A 15,888-nucleotide genomic window follows, 5' to 3' on the forward strand; every position below is an offset into this window, starting at 1 on the left:
GCAAGTTTCAGTGCTGTTTCAGTACCAGGGTATATTTCTACTTTATATGGTTGCTAGCCCTTCATTCCTTCGTTCAGACCTGTAGTGCCTAGTGGTACATAGGACAGCAAGTTTCAATGCTGTTTCAGTACCAGGGCATGTTTCTACTTTATATGGTTGCTAGCCCTTCATTCCTTCGTTCAGACCTGTAGTGACTAGTGGTGCATAGGACAGCAAGTTTCAATGCTGTTTCAGTACCAGGGTATATTTCTACTTTATATGGTTGCTAGCTCTTCATCCTTCGTTCAGACCTGTAGTGACTAGTGGTGCATAGGACAGCAAGTTTCAATGCTGTTTCAGTACCAGGGCATGTTTCTACTTTATATGGTTGCTAGCCCTTCATTCCTTCGTTCATTATCAGGGTTGAATCGGGGTCTCGATTTTATATCAAAACTAATCGGAACCAGGAGTCTCAACTGTCTTAACTGCTACCAGTTGAGCTACAAGGACTATAATTGTTGTATACGAGGGGTGATCAATAAGTCCTCGGCCTCACCAACAAATAACAAGCACAACTCAGATTTTCAGGCGAAACTTCATAGTATGAAGTCTTTTATCAATATCCTCCAAATTTCAAATCATTGGAGTCATTACTTTCCAGGCATTCATTTTTTCTAAATTAAAAGGTGAGTGGCGAGAAAAAAGTGGTGTGAATTGTGATCAGACATGTGTGAGTCGAGTTCCCCATGCCGTAAATTAACAAAAGACATTGTCAAAATGTTTGATAATGATTCTCTTCCTATTTCAAGCAAAAAGAATTGGGTTTCTAACTTCCAGCAGCGCAAATTGACCCGCACACTCAGGTCAGGTCAATTGTCCACGTTTTTTTTCGTTCTCCCTCACCTAACGTTACTGGGTGTCGCCTGCAAAGTAATGATCACACTAATTTGAATTTTGGTACATATTTATATAAGACTTTATACTTGACATCTATGCTTCGAAATCTGAGCTGTGCTTATTTTTTCTCGGTAAAGTCGGGGACTTATTGATAACCCCACGTACATGTATAAAGTCTTATATAAATGTGTACCAAAATTCAAATTATTGTGATCATTATGCTGCAGGCGACACCCAGTAATGTTAGGTAAGGGATAACGAAAAAAAAGGTGGACAATTGATCTGCAACCTGAGGTGTGCGGGTCAAATTGTCTGATCACACTTCACCCTTCTTTTTCTCCCCACTTACCTTTTAATTTAGAAAAAACGAATACCTGGAAAGTAATGACTCCAATGATTTGAAATTTGGAGGATATTGATAAAAGACTTCATACTATGAAGTTTCGCCTGAAAATCGGAGTTGTGCTTGTTATTTGTTGGTGAGGCCGAGGACTTATTGATCAACCCTCGTAGGTAGCAATTTTTGGATGATCCTTCTAGCCTCGGTCTTGTGATGTTTAGTTAATTATATATATATAACCATGTATTCTGCCATATATACACGCTGAACTCAAATTTATGTTATATCCGCAATTTTTATTTTCTCTGTGCGTAATTAAACATAAATACCTGTTCATAATATTGCCTGAAACATGACGTCACATAATGCATCAGCGAAAATTTGTCAAATAGTCAGATGCACATGAGGGAAAAGGGGCAACTGATCTTTTTAAGGACACTGAAGACAGAACTGTGTACTATGATACATCTTCCTTGCAGATAACCATGCAGAAGTTAGCAATATGAATCATCTAATCGCTAAAGCGATTTATCGTCATTGTTTGCTACAATATCAGGTGGAGTGCGTGTATTGGTGGATCGTGCGAACTGAAATACAGAGCGTTCTCCTCACATGACTGTGGCCAGTAGGTACCAACCGCCGTGATGTATTACAAGTATAGGGCAAAATGGCTGGGCAAAATTGACCCGACATGCTAGCCTCGTTTTCGCGCGTCTCGCGATAGTTTCAATGGGCGGGACAGGGCGAGACTTTACATCTGGAATCACGAGAGCACGTCACCGGAACGTACTGCGCCTGCGCGAAAAGTATAGACATGCTAAACCTTGCTAAACCCCCGGTTTACTAAAGGGCCGCATTTAAGAAAGTACGTGCGTATATAAGGGTAAAATCCCGTGTACGTTTTACATGAAACCATGTCTCTAACATATAAGGGGGATTTTAATGCAACGTTGACCAAACCAAGCCCCAAACTACCAGGGTTTGCGCAGGCGCAGTACGTTCCGGTGACGTGCTTTCCACAACGAAGTTCTAAACATAGAAATACAGCAATGTCTCCTCGTCCAAAACTACAAAGAAAATCATTGGTATCTAGATATTGAAAGCAATTGGAGTTCCCCTCCTGGAAGTAATAGTGGATACCACAGTCAGTGACATTTCCGGATAGACACATGTGCGTGATAAATGAAAAATGACAACTACAAACAAACTCTTGTCATTACGTTATTACGTTATTCATATGGAAAAAATGCGTGCCCCGAGATGACTCGAATCAGATCCTTTTCACAAAAGGCGTACGAAATGGTTACATGAAATTTACATAATACAAGGTACAAAACAGCGAATGTTGAATTTGATAATAATATATTATAATAAGTATTATATATTGGATAATCAATATCGAGTTATTCTTATCATTTCCACAGCGATATGTAGCGGCTAATTATCGTATGGGGTTTATTGCTTTATTGCATTGTTGTATAGTTTGCTAGCACAGTAGAGGAACAAGTTTCTACAGGTTTCTGTATGGGGAGGAAATTAAATAGGAATTTCGTTCAATAAGCAGCACTTTGTGGCACTCTTCTATCGGCGGCCAAATCTTGCTTCATTCAAAGATCAAGATATCGAAGCTCTCTGTCTATCAGTGTTCCAGACGCCGCACACGTTTTAGTTGTACCTGGACAGTTTCGACGTCGTCTGAAGAAGGTATTACGTTTCCAGTCTTGTGACGAGTCGCACATCCTTCTTTCCCAGACGTGATATTCCTGAGCGATGGTTGGTTAGGCTGGCCCACGAAGAACCCCATGCTGAAAACACAGCGCAGAAACGTCAGAGCTTCCGCGACTCCCACGGCCGTTAGAAACTTCTGGTGAGACCAGTCATAGCCGATAGCGTTGAAGCTTGCCAGTGTGGGGAGAAGGTATGAAGGCGTGAGGCACGCGAAGAAGAACAGGACGACGCAGAGGAGGATGGTTGCCTTGGTTTTGGACTTCCTGGACACCTTGCCGCGGACGGAGGGCTGGCAGGTCGGAAAGCGGCGGCTCCAGATCTTCTTTAGGACAAGCAAGCTGCACGTCAGGGACAGGACGCAAGGGGCCGCACACTGGGTCAGCAGCATGGCCGTGGAGTAGAGCTGTAGAATAACACGGCAGAATGTCACAGATATCTTAGGACAGAAGTATTTTTAACAACTAATGTGTCTGAATGCCACGGCATGTTGTCTATCTAAACATATACTAGTAATAATTTCTCAGTGACTTTGATAAGTCAAATTTGGAAAAAAGTTAAAATCATTTTACATCCATAAGGGCATTCGGTAGCTATTTCGTTAGAGTCAATATTTACTGTTCGATGATATGGCTATCAATACCATATGTGTTCAGGAATCCTACATGTAGTGGAGCGTATTATGTTTATTCCTCCACCTCCTTATGCATGTTAAATGTTCAAATTCCTTGCTAGGATTTTATTCCCACCAAGTAATGATACATGTATCCTTCCGACATTGATTTGGGTTGAAACTCAAACACCAAAAAGGGGTAGGGTTTACAAAAAGGAAGGTCAAGTTCGATAATGGGCCTCCCACCTGATAGTTACTCAAAGCTTCAGCCGGCCAGACCGTGAGGCAAACCTCACTACCAGTGAAGGAGTCCTTCACACTGTAGGAGTACAGGGCAAAGGGGAGGGACGCCACTATGGAGAACAGCCACGCCACCAGGCACACCAGACAAGCTCTCGGTGTAGACAAGCGGTATGCTCTGGTACTGCAGCAGATGGCCTGGCACCTGGAGAATGGAAAAAACACACGAAAAGGCTTCATTAGATTTCAAGATACCCGGACAGTGAACCTCTGTAAACTCCGCGTGATGATGTGATTATCATATTCTCTTCTTGAAAGGAATAGTTCTATTGATGCCGTAATGGAATTACTATGCATGTTTTTCATGGATCTTTATTAATTCATAGGTCGGTTGTTATTGACGTACCCAGCAAACATGGTTGTTTTGGGGTTATTACAGTATCACACCCCCTTCATGAAAATGGTGTGGTATAGCCAATAGACAGCTGTTTTACCATGGTTGTTTGCTCACCATGGGTTTACCCTGCGAGGTAATTGACCTCTATTTATAACATCCGGGTAACTTAGGACTTGTTTATCATCAAGTACATGTATCAAGCACATCATCAACAACAAACCATCATGAACAATACAGCTCATCTGTGTTACATTTACATACTGAAAAAGTAAAATAGTTCACGACGAAATCTTTACAATTGTCACCACGAACTACTAGCTCATGGAATCATTTGCACATAGGGGTTTGCAGGCTTTCATAGTATACATAAAATACATTTGCTGGATCCAGCGTAAGCGGGACCAACATTGGCAGTGAGTTCTTGTTTTACCTTGCATTATTGCAAAGATAGGCAAATATGTCAAGGATTGCTCTGCTATTAGAAAGAATACCGTAACCAATGATTGAAAGCCTACTCCATTGTAATACTTTATCAAAGAATTATGTAAGCCCTTATTGTTATGTTAATTAGGTTGTTAAGCTTTATTTTATACCACTATTTTGTATTTTGTGTAATAGCTGTTGCCATACATTGCATCATGTACAATTGTCGTGCAATAAAGTGCTTCTGTATTGTATGTCTACGTATACGTGGTCTGTCAAGAAGGGCAATTCCCTTTGAGTGTTCTCTCAGAGATGAAGATGAAGTGGGGGCCAGACACGACCGGTAATTAGCAGGAGTTCGCCTTTAGCTCCACGTGTTCGCACAGGTGAGGAGGCACAATTAATCATTATTTCTGTGCCACAGTCTCTTAGATACAAGAAGAGCAGGGGAGTCTCACGTGTTGGTACACTTGTGTGTTTCATCTCCATCCTAAGATAATCAGCAGGTACAATGTAGGCAATGCCAACGTAATTATGGAATTACACTTACGCCAAAGCAGGTTAATTCTATGGGTGACATCCACGCGCTCATTAATTGCCTGAAAAAGAATTTTCTTCTTCTTCAAAGATGGCCAACATGTTAAGAGAGTATTAAGATAAGAATAGATATTGTGTTGTAGCCTAAATCATAATGATTGTACTTGTAGAAGGGACACTAGCATGGTAGCCATTATTGTAGTTGTAAAAGCTAAACCAGTTGGATAGTTGTAAAAGTGGCACAACTATATGGAAGTCATGAGTGAAGATGCCAAATTGGTGATACCAGTCTACCACACTAGTGTCACTTTTAGTACACAGTGACTATAGTTTTATTACCTCTTGAATACAGGATTGAATTATTTGTGTCTGTGTCTTGTCACTTCAATTCTTGTTACAACGTTTATGGTGTCTATTTTGAAAATTTAGCCATCTTTTGTTACCCATTTTTTGCAGTCTGCAGAGGATGTCATCCATAAAATTTACTTGTTGTGGCCTAAACAAGGGTACAAGACAGGTAATTAGGTTTCTCTGACGTTGGCTAAACAGTGGTCATCAATCTGATTTTTTTCACGTTTCGCACGTCGGTGCGCCTTACTTTTATATTGGTGACTTGTTTTTCAAGAAGCACATTAGTTGCTGTCAATAACCTTTATTGCCGGTCATTGAAGATCACAAAATGTCACGCTCCAACTAGGGTCATCAATCTGATTTTTTTCACGTTTCGCACGTCGGTGCGCCTTACTTTTATATTGGTGACTTGTTTTTCAAGAAGCACATTAGTTGCTGTCAATAACCTTTATTGCCGGTCATTGAAGATCACAAAATGTCACGCTCCAACTAGGGTAATGCGAGGCGATAGTCCTACTATATGTGCCATGCCACTGATATGACCGAGCAGTTAAACAAACGCATGTAATGCAAACAAACAGTGGAAATTGCAGCTTATATTTTTCTATGTATGACAAAAGTCACCGAGGTCTACAAGATGGTAGCTTGTTTAAACCGGAACGCGAAAGGCAATAATCTGCTGACATGCTTAATCGGTAGGGTTTTAGCACTACGTATACAAGCTGTATAGATTCGGCCTAAAATGTTTGACTTTTCAGTGGTAGCTCGAATCATGAGCCTTTAAGAGCGACGGGCGTCCAGTTTGTTGACTTGGTAGTGTCCGAGCTGTCCGCTAAGATCCTACAATGCCCTAAATATGAAAGTGACGAAATTGTACCCGGGATGTATTAAAAACCACTTGGAGAGCAGCTCCCAAGAAACATGATAATAGTTTTTCATACGTACATAGAAAAAAGGACAATGTCCGAGTAAGAACAAGGATTTTTGTCAGGGAGCGGGGATTTACAAGAACGTCGATGAAGGTTAGACATCCAGGTAATAAAATACACCAAAAAGCAGTTACTCAAGCAACTGGATATGATTTTGGAAACGGTCATCAGGATAATGATCTTGGGAACGTTTTAACTAACATCCACTAGTTTTCGTCAGTGACAGACGTTTCACGTCTGACCGTTTCCAAAATCATATCCAGTTGCTTGGGTAACTGCTTTTGGCGGATTTACAAGAAATTTGGATTTAATGAGCTATGCTAACCATTGCCTGTAAGCGCAGGTAGAGCCCCCACAGCTAATGGAACACTTCAAAGATTTCATTACTCTCTTTTCCACCCACTTGTCCTTGTATCTGGATGTTCAAATTGATTGGTTCGCGGCCTAGGGCCTGGCGGCTGACTTCTGTAAAGTGAGAGGTTATGATCACAGAGCCCCGATCACTCCTAGTCTCCAAGCAGACCCTACGGTGCCTTAGAAATAGTATCAAAGCTGGCAAAGGAGTATAGCCGACCAAAGGGAGATAGCCGGCTAAGGGAGTCAAACGGGCACCTGGTGCCTTGCCAGCTTTGATACTATTTCTAAGGCACCGTAGGGTCTGCTTGGAGACTAGATCACTCCCACGCTTTACCACCACAAACACACTCAAAGCCCGTACAAAGAAACTTCGCCGATCCACCGACCACGTATGGACCGCAAAACCAAGTTAGGGTCATCACGGTAACATTTTGACATTCCTCTAACTGTTTTCATATAAACCGTGACAAGAAATAGATTATCCGACTTTATAGAATCGTAATTTAAGACTGTTAGCCTTTTTTTGTACAGAGATCGCTTTGTTGACCTTTTTGAGGTAAAAGAAATTGTAGTAAAATCAATTTGTGTACATGTAACGTTACAATCTTAGGCCGTCTATTTGCCAGCTGGGCCTCCAATTTCTATCTTATTATATACGTTGTATGCATACGGCTCGTTCTCATTTAAGTATAAAAATGCTGTTGCCTGACTTAACAACTTGATATGGAGAAAATTATAGACAGTTTTTCCACAATCCCTGTAATTTTAAAGATGCACCACATCATTCATCTTGGTTGATGGAACAGAAGATTATTATAGCCACGGGTGGGATTTCACCCCCTAGCAAATGGCTGTCGCCTGGGAGGACACGAAGAATTCAAATAGTAGCGAAAAATGTAACAATTCAGTTCCCAAAATGATTGTTCGGCAGGTGAAACCAGCTACCCAGGCGTTACCGATAACGTTTGTTACCTGCCATGTAATACATAACCAATGGGTAAGAAATGATAAGTTTCCATTTTTGGCTATGGTTAAAAGAAGAATTTTCCTAAACAAACAGGTAGGTTTCGTTAAAAAAAAGGGCCATTTATTTTTTTAACAAAAAATTGCCATTTTTGACATTTCAATGGAAACGAGAGACACCACACTCTAAACACCTTTTCAAGACACAAAAAAGGACAATGCAGCTGGAAAATGAGTACACGTATGCCGCAGATCGCAAAACATATCTTGGAAAATGGATACCGATGCCATAGAATGCTACAAAATTCAACTTCCAAAGTCAATTGCAAAGAAGATGTGAAAGAACCAAAATGAAGAATCTATCGGTATATACCATACAAGTCAATTGTACAACCTTATTCCTGACCACGATAATTTCATCGTGAAGGCTTCTTAATATCTTTTGAGAAATCTGGACAGCTATGTTTCTTTTCTTACTCTTTTCGTAATTTTTTTTTCTATTTCTGATGGTTTATATTTTTCTTCCGTCGTCATTTCCCTTATTTCTAGTTTTTTTTTATGCAAGAAATATGGAAGTGGCGCATGCTACAGACTCTTACGACTTTGACCATTTTCTGAGTCATTGAGCCTTTTGTAAAGAAGAAGCATTCAAAATCCAGTGTCATATATACCACAACACTACAACAATTACACATTTTCACGTGCTTTAGTTTTTCTATACAATTAAGTAAAATGAAACCCTTTCTTGCACATACAAGAAATTTAAGGAGAAGCCTAGAGAACTCGACTCACCTGTCAATTTCAAGAACGAGAAACAGGTGTGAGGCGACTCCTTGTAGCACGGCCTTTCCGTAGGTGTAGGCGGTACAGACAGCGCTACCCCAGTACCACGCAAACGGCGTCACGGTGTGGTACTGGAATATCAGGGGCACACCAAAGACGACCAACAGAAAATCCGCCATTCTTAGATTTGCTTCCACGATGTGTCTCTTTCTTGGTGGTTGGCGGCAGGCTCTAGCGAGGCGGCAGGCATTGTTCGTCCCGCAACCAAGCAGCACCACCGCATACACCACAGCGGTGCCCACCTGAAATGCCCAAGGTACTGAATGTTCTGTTGCCGCGTAGATGTCATCCAAGTCGGCGTAGTCTTCTTCACTGCTGTCTCCGTGATTCAGCGAGACGTTGGTGACGTTCTCCATCCTAGCTGACGGTGAAATGACGGTTCCTTTGAGTCTGCGAAGGAGAAGGCTACTTGCCATGCGTACGATACGTAGCGAGGACGACGTAACACGTGCTTTCTTCACACATGGCTGCTTCTGTCTCCATCACAATTGAGATCATTACACACAAAAAAACGAAGTTAGTCATGCGCTCAGATCATCCCCCATACCTTCTGGGTATTTTGCACGAAAACAAGAGATCTAATGAGGTCCTTTTGGTCATACAAAACACATGTAACTACGTACTGAGAGAATATGGTTTTCTTAATATCATCCTATATTGTACAGTTAGTAGAGTTTAAAGATTTTTTCTGTATCCACTTTTTTGTAGTTTATATTTCGATATAAAAGTAACTCTACTTTTTTGTCGTGTCAATTAAGCTTGTATCTACATGTTGACAATCAACTTCACTTGTTTGTTTTTGAATAGGCAATCACTATTTTTACATGAATCATGTAGCTCTTTGTTAAGTGGATATTTAACGCACCACATGGTACCAGGTATTCTTAATTGGGTGCAAACCAGTGAAAACCGGCTTGCAGTTCAATGAGATACCCATCAAATTGTACCAAGCATTCTTTACTGGGCGCAAGCCAGCGAAAACCGGCTCGTAGTTTAATGTGATTCCCGCCACTGAAGCTAGGTGTTGTGTGAAGTAGAATAATTTTATTATTGCATTTCTTCAGAACATAACATAACCCTTTTAAGGGTTCGAAGCCAGGATTTCTAGAGTCAACTACGGTAATCATACGACCACCGATGTCGCCATGTTCGAAACTATGCATGTTCAGGACCTATAATAATTATTTCTTCATACTACCTCAAATGCCCACTTTTCCTCGTTTTTATCTATTGGTAAGGCCAACTACAATTCCTTGATTACATGGATGACAACTGTGGGCATCAAACTGTGACTATACGGTTAGTCGTGCAAAGAGCTGGAGGCTGAAAAATAAGCATACATATGCCGTGAATTTAAAAACATTTGATGAGAGAATTCTTTGAAAATCATAGAAGAAGATGTGAACGAATAAAAACTAAGAACGTGTGTTTTGGTATACCATACTCTATGTATTCAGTCATTTTTTCAACCCTCCTGACAATTTAGATCTTATAATGAAAGTAGGTATTTTTTCACCCGATGTTTTTTTCCGTACGCTCGCAGAAGATAAAGGATGAAAATAGGATGACATCCTTATCATAGAATCAGTATGGCCTCACCTCACCTCACCCCACCCCCAAATTGAGAAATTCGGAGCAACACACGTACACGCGGTTGGTCGACTCGTGCACCTAGATCTACCCTAACGATGCTGTGCGCTGGCTTTATAATGGCCCAAGCTTCGACACTTCAGTTCAAGCACAGCCTGTTAGGCGAACACACGTACGCTTTCTCCTAAGTAACTGACTTTGAATGATCACCATTTAGTGCATGCTGCTCATAAGAAAGTTAAACGACCGCGGTGCAGGCGTCCTAGGACGAATAGCGCTCAATGTTCTCTGTGAGTTATTTTTCTCTCGGTACTTACCTGGCACAGTACTAGTAGACCTCACTAAGTTTTTCCAACCAATTTGTTTTTTACTAAGAACAATTTAAGACTATACATTAGGAGCCCTAAATAGTTCTATCAGGTTGGTAACTTACTCATATAGAAAGGTTCTTCAAAAACACATTCACCAGAATTGTAGTCACTTCCAACGTTTCAGATAAAGAAATCAGCTCCAGTCATGAACGGAGACGAGGGGGGGGGATACAAACTGAGCCACGTTTGGGACGGCATTCTCGCTGCTGCAGCGCCACCTACATTGGCCATAAGTAGCAGACCCAGCCATCCTAACCCTGATGATAGACATCGAATCGTACATTCTGGTTGCGTTTTTGAAGAACCATACTAACGTTATATAAGTATACAGATATTTGTATTTAGCAGGACGAACTTGTTTCTAAATAAAGGTTTTAAATTGGCAATGGTTTAAGGAGCGAGTTGATGGGTCGAGGCTGTTCCAGTGTAAGATAGATAATGGAAAAAGGCTTTAGAGAGCGGTTTGTCGAGAGATTGGTAGACCTTAAGTTTAGCTTTTGGCGTATGTACGTGAAGAAGAAATAGCGGGAGGGGTCCACAAATTCAAGTAAATAATCACGAGTTAAACAGTTAACAATATTGTAGAACAAGCAGAGATGATGGACATGTCTTCAATCAGATGACGTTTCCCAACCCAGCTCTTGACGACATGACAAATACGACGACCCCCCTTATGGCACCTGTCACGACAATTGAGCAGTGATATTGGATTCAATAAGATTTGATTCCTCACTTGTTGTGCCGTGCCAAATGACGTCAGCGCAGTCGAGACATGGACGGATGTATGATTTAAATAGGACATTGCGGGGGAGCCTGAATTTTAACCCTCTTAAAAGATCAACGCTTTTAAAACTTTGGAAACAATATGATTGATATGAGCATTCCAAGACATATTTGAGCTTAGAATCACTCCGATATGTTTGTATACATAACAGATTGGATCACACAATTATCGAGATTAAAGAACCATGAAATTAAAACTATCCTTCTGATTGTGACGTGCACTAAGTTTGACGCTATTTGCAGAAATATTACTCAAGTTATGCTGGTTTATTCTCAATTTTAGGCATAATCGTCTAGTTTGCTTGTAATTGCATAGAAAGCCCTAGAACCATGATGTACCATCTGGAAGCTGGAATATCATACCTTAAAATGATCGGTAGACATCACGCTACTATTCTATGATAGTGGACAGGGTGCGTTACGATACCACTTTTTTCCTAAACTCCAACCAGATCCACGGTGCGTAATGTATACTTAGTAGTATCAAACTGCCCTCCGGTGCCCGTTTGACTCCCTTGGCCGGATACACTCCTTGACCTGCTTTGATACTATCTTATGGCACCGTAGGATCTGCTTGGAGATTATTTTTTCCAGGTATCTCTCCCAGGACTATGTGGGTGGGTCTAGCTTTCTGCGCATGCGTCAATGTAGGCTGTGTACACGTGGCCAATTAAAATAGCCGATTTCTTTTCTTCTGTATAGCCTTCAACAATGCTATTATTAAACCCGCATATGTACGGGGGTGGCATGTACAGTATGCTGGTAGGATAGGTCTTATTGCATGAACGTAAGTGATGATGGTGAGGAATATGAGTGGACCAAGTACAATCCCAGTTGATGTCATATTTTGCGTAGACAAATATGCTTTTAAAAATACACGTATAAGCAAGAACAACAGACATTGCAATGTGATGCCTTTATTCTTTTTACAACAGCGTGAATGCAGGAAGTTGCGGACGTTCTTGAATAATTGTTTCTTGCGAACGAAAGAAAAGAAATCTAACTGGCCTGCAAGAAAACTGACAATACTGGCACTCAGAGATTGTAAAAAAAAAGTAAAATCGTCGTACTAGTATTCAAACAAACAAGTTACATAAAAGTAGCACAGCGGTTTTCTATCGCAGATAGTTGCATAGTCATTAAATCAGTGGCCCTGGCTTTAACCGAAACCACAAACTGAAGCAAAGTTGCTTCCAATTTACTATCACTAATGAAAATTTACAACTTTGAACTGCACGACGTTGTGTTACAACTGATTCCATTCAATAGCAATGATTTAGCCGATTATATTGTGCACATGTTCTTCAGTCCGTCCCAGTTAACAGTCAGGTCAGGGTTGGTAATCGGGCCTACTTCTGGTTCAGGTCGCGGACGTACTCGCGAAGCTTCTGCAGCAGTTCGGCAACCTGTGGAGTAAAGAGGTACAAAATAGTCCAAGGTATTTGTTTACCACATGCTTATGTAGGGGGGATGAGAAAATATGTACCAGCTGACTTTTACGTTTTTCATATTGAATAATTCACACACACACAGCAAAATATGTATTGTTAAGGGTTTGGTAGAAATGACTAAAAGAACGAAAGTCAATTATTGAAGTCGAGGAAGGCATGTGACCACGAATAACTTTGGATCTCTATAACTTTATGTTTTCGTTATTTGCTACACAATTAAGACACTTAGAAGGTCGCACCTCAACGTTCTTCTTTGAGGCTGGCAATGATTTCTTCTCCTCCACTGCAGAAGAAAAACAGAGAAATTTGAGAATGTCAGATAGACCTGCTGCAGTTTGATTATTCACCACCATTCTCATTCATGCAATAGAAGAGAGTCAATATGTTATCACTTGTCATGCTAGCCTCATGTGGCTACCTCAAGACTGTAGTACAATCAAACATATACTGAAAAGGTTATCTTGATATGAACTGACAACGTGATTATATGTCTTAGAGCCTTCTTGACGGTATCAAAGATACAAAATCAAGGCTATGTGATTTGTTGGTAAAGAAGTGACTCTTTTGCAAGATATATTATCTATCGCATTTTTCACTTCGTTCTTCATAAACAAGAGTTCGGAGACTTCGACGACAGTCGCGCTGCGCTCTTACTGCAACCAAAATTAGATGTGTGTAACCTTCGATTTCATACTCAGTCTGGGTATATTTTACAAAATGTAAATGTGTGCCTGAAACGGGAACAAAACACAAAAAGCGTATTTCTGAAAAGATTATTTTTTCTATAAAATTCGTTGTAGACTTTTGTTCAATATACCCCTGTCACATTTGGCGAAAACCGATCGGACGACGATTCTGCGGCAATCGCCCGAGCCTCGCTTATAATAATAACTTTATTGCACACCAATTGTACAAAGTACAAAATATGGCTTATATGTGACAGGGACGGTTTTCAGGTGAAAAATACGCGCAACCCTCTGTCGACCTTAAATATGGCCGATCTTCCATCGATACGCCAGAAGATCGTGGATGATGTGACAGGGGTATTAGTAGGTTGCAGAGAGAGCGCTGCGATAGCGCTAGTTCTAGTAGAAAGAGATTGGTATTACGGCCGAGAGCTGCGGACACCCCGGTCACGGCATCCTCGTACCCCACCATGCGGCCTGCATGGTAGGACCCCGCTGCTGCAATGTCCGCTCCCAAGGCTGGGGAAGAAAACGGCGGTGCATCATTATGTCGATATTTGTTCCTCTATCGGTGATACCGAAGATGTACTATTTCTTCAATAGAACCTTCTTTTTTTGTGTGCAAATTTTATCGAAAAATAGCAATAATTACATACATTGTGACATGTATATGTACAGCTTCAGGGCTAAAACTCCAACTACCACAGATACACAGGCTCTTTTTACCTATTGTGCTTGTGCAATTGTTAAAAAATTACTTTTTTCTCTGCTTTTAATAGAACGTTCTTTGTGACACCTCTTCTATCAACGATTCGAGGGGAGAAATAACATTTAACAAAAACCAACATCACGTTTTAAAACTAAACTTCTATAAACAAAATTTTGACTTTTTTTTCTCTGCTAGTTGGCAACAATTTCCCATCAACAGTGAGTCTTGTTTTTTGCGGCAAATAACGTGAACTCCATAGGTGCTCTACGGAGATTTTTCATGGAGGTACGTTGCTCATACAGCTTGTACAACTCTTTCTCCAACACACTGAACAAGAGGATTGCATAAACCAACTTTACGAAACGGCCAGTGTCCTCTTTAGAGCAGGCCTTTTATATTTCTATGTTACCTGCAATTAGCCCACGGGCAAGAAGTTGCAATAAAACTTGTTAACTTTAATCAGTTTTTACATACTTAAAAGTAGATGATTACCAGAGTATCAAATGATAAAGTGTACACAAAACACTTACCAGCTACATCGTCAATCTGTCCAGCTGAAAAATTTACAAAATGATGTATCGGTTATTTGTGTCCATGAAGACACTGGTATTGTAAAGGTTTCATAGTCACAGTACAAAACAATTCCAATTTGTTCAAAATTACAAAATTTCTTAACAACTTTGACTAGAACATTAAGTAGATAATATAAATACTAAATGACGTTATTCAAATTGCTAGTTGTGACAGATCTGGTTGTTATACATTATTATATTTTTCAATAAACTTATAGTAACATTGTCCAGAGCATTAAATAATATAATGGAATGCAACATGCATTCTATAAGTAATGTTAGGTAAAGCGTGTTAGTGTCAGTTTTGATTTGGCTAAAATATGAATGTTGTATGTGCTTGTGTACTCACTTTCGTGGTCCAGGTGCGCACCAACCAGTTGAATGGCATCTGGAATGGACAGTCCGTATCCAGAGACTGCAATGTCATCCTGGTCCGCAAGGGTTTTGGTGAAGCCTGCGGAAGAAACAACATCAATGTCAGGTTAACGGTTACAATAAGACCTTATATCCGTACACAAAATAAAGCGCTTACCAACAAGCTTTCGATCAGTCCTCTGATCGGTTACTGTCGCATTTGTCTCGTCACGAACATGCAAATGAGCAAACGCCCGATTTGCGACCATATAGACAGAAAATGACCTTACGATCGCGATGCAACGCTGCACGTGGGTTATCCAATCCCGGCACGCGAGGAAGCTCAGGACAGCGATCGTGCCCCACGACGTATGTCTATGATTCTCAAACTGACAACATACAATTGACGAATCGCTGGGAAAAATGATGCCCCACGACGTATGTCTATGATTCTCAAACTGACAACATACAATTGACGAATCGCTGGGGAAAATGATGCCCCACGACGTATGCTTGGCAGTCGGTATCGGCCCCCGTCTCGGTTGAGGGAAGGTTGGTGGGCTCTGATGTTCCGGATGTGTGACTTAGGCTTTTGGTTATTTTAACTTGAGAAGGATCAGAGGACTGACGCTTGTTGGTAAGCGCTTTATTTTGTGCACGGGTATATGGTCTTAAAATTGTAACATAATGTTGACTACCATCACAAATGAACTTACATTCAAGAATCAATGTCAGGTGTCTGAGAAATACTTCCAAATGGAATGTCGAAACCTTTACA

The 15,888-nt window shown here is 40.7% G+C and overlaps 2 protein-coding genes across 2 annotated transcripts in view; both read right to left on the minus strand.

Moving 5' to 3' along the window:
* Nucleotides 1–2,793: 2,793 nt before the first annotated feature.
* On the minus strand, nucleotides 2,794–8,950 carry LOC118418165 (neuropeptide Y receptor type 1-like). Its single transcript, XM_035824000.1, has 3 exons — nucleotides 8,544–8,950; nucleotides 3,801–3,999; nucleotides 2,794–3,347 (listed from the first exon to the last, which is right to left on the minus strand). The coding sequence occupies exons 1-3, from the start codon at nucleotides 8,948–8,950 to the stop codon at nucleotides 2,856–2,858; spliced, it is 1,098 nt and encodes a 365-aa protein (XP_035679893.1). The 3' UTR covers nucleotides 2,794–2,855.
* Nucleotides 8,951–12,239: 3,289 nt separating this feature from the next.
* LOC118418166 overlaps nucleotides 12,240–15,888 on the minus strand; it is a 10,629-nt gene continuing 6,980 nt past the window's right edge. Inside the window, exons 3-7 of the mRNA XM_035824002.1 lie at nucleotides 15,106–15,210; nucleotides 14,715–14,738; nucleotides 13,899–13,994; nucleotides 13,029–13,072; nucleotides 12,240–12,744 (exon numbers count right to left, since the gene is read on the minus strand). Of these exons, the coding sequence (XP_035679895.1) occupies nucleotides 12,688–12,744; nucleotides 13,029–13,072; nucleotides 13,899–13,994; nucleotides 14,715–14,738; nucleotides 15,106–15,210 (326 nt within the window). The 3' untranslated portion in view covers nucleotides 12,240–12,687. The remainder of the gene's footprint in view (nucleotides 12,745–13,028; nucleotides 13,073–13,898; nucleotides 13,995–14,714; nucleotides 14,739–15,105; nucleotides 15,211–15,888) is intronic.

The sequence above is a fragment of the Branchiostoma floridae genome, chromosome 6, assembly GCF_000003815.2.
Source record: "Branchiostoma floridae strain S238N-H82 chromosome 6, Bfl_VNyyK, whole genome shotgun sequence".
Taxonomy (NCBI): Eukaryota; Metazoa; Chordata; class Leptocardii; order Amphioxiformes; family Branchiostomatidae; genus Branchiostoma; species Branchiostoma floridae.

Excerpts from the sequence above, each read along its gene's own strand:
- LOC118418165 (XM_035824000.1), bottom strand. The coding sequence starts at position 8,950 with ATGGAGAACGTCACCAACGTCTCGCTGAATCACGGAGACAGCAGTGAA. Across the intron at positions 4,000-8,543 it reads CTCGTTCTTGAAATTGACAG|GTGCCAGGCCATCTGCTGCA; the intron begins GTGAGTCGAGTT and ends TCCATTCTCCAG. Across the intron at positions 3,348-3,800 it reads AAGCTTTGAGTAACTATCAG|CTCTACTCCACGGCCATGCT; the intron begins GTGGGAGGCCCA and ends GTTATTCTACAG.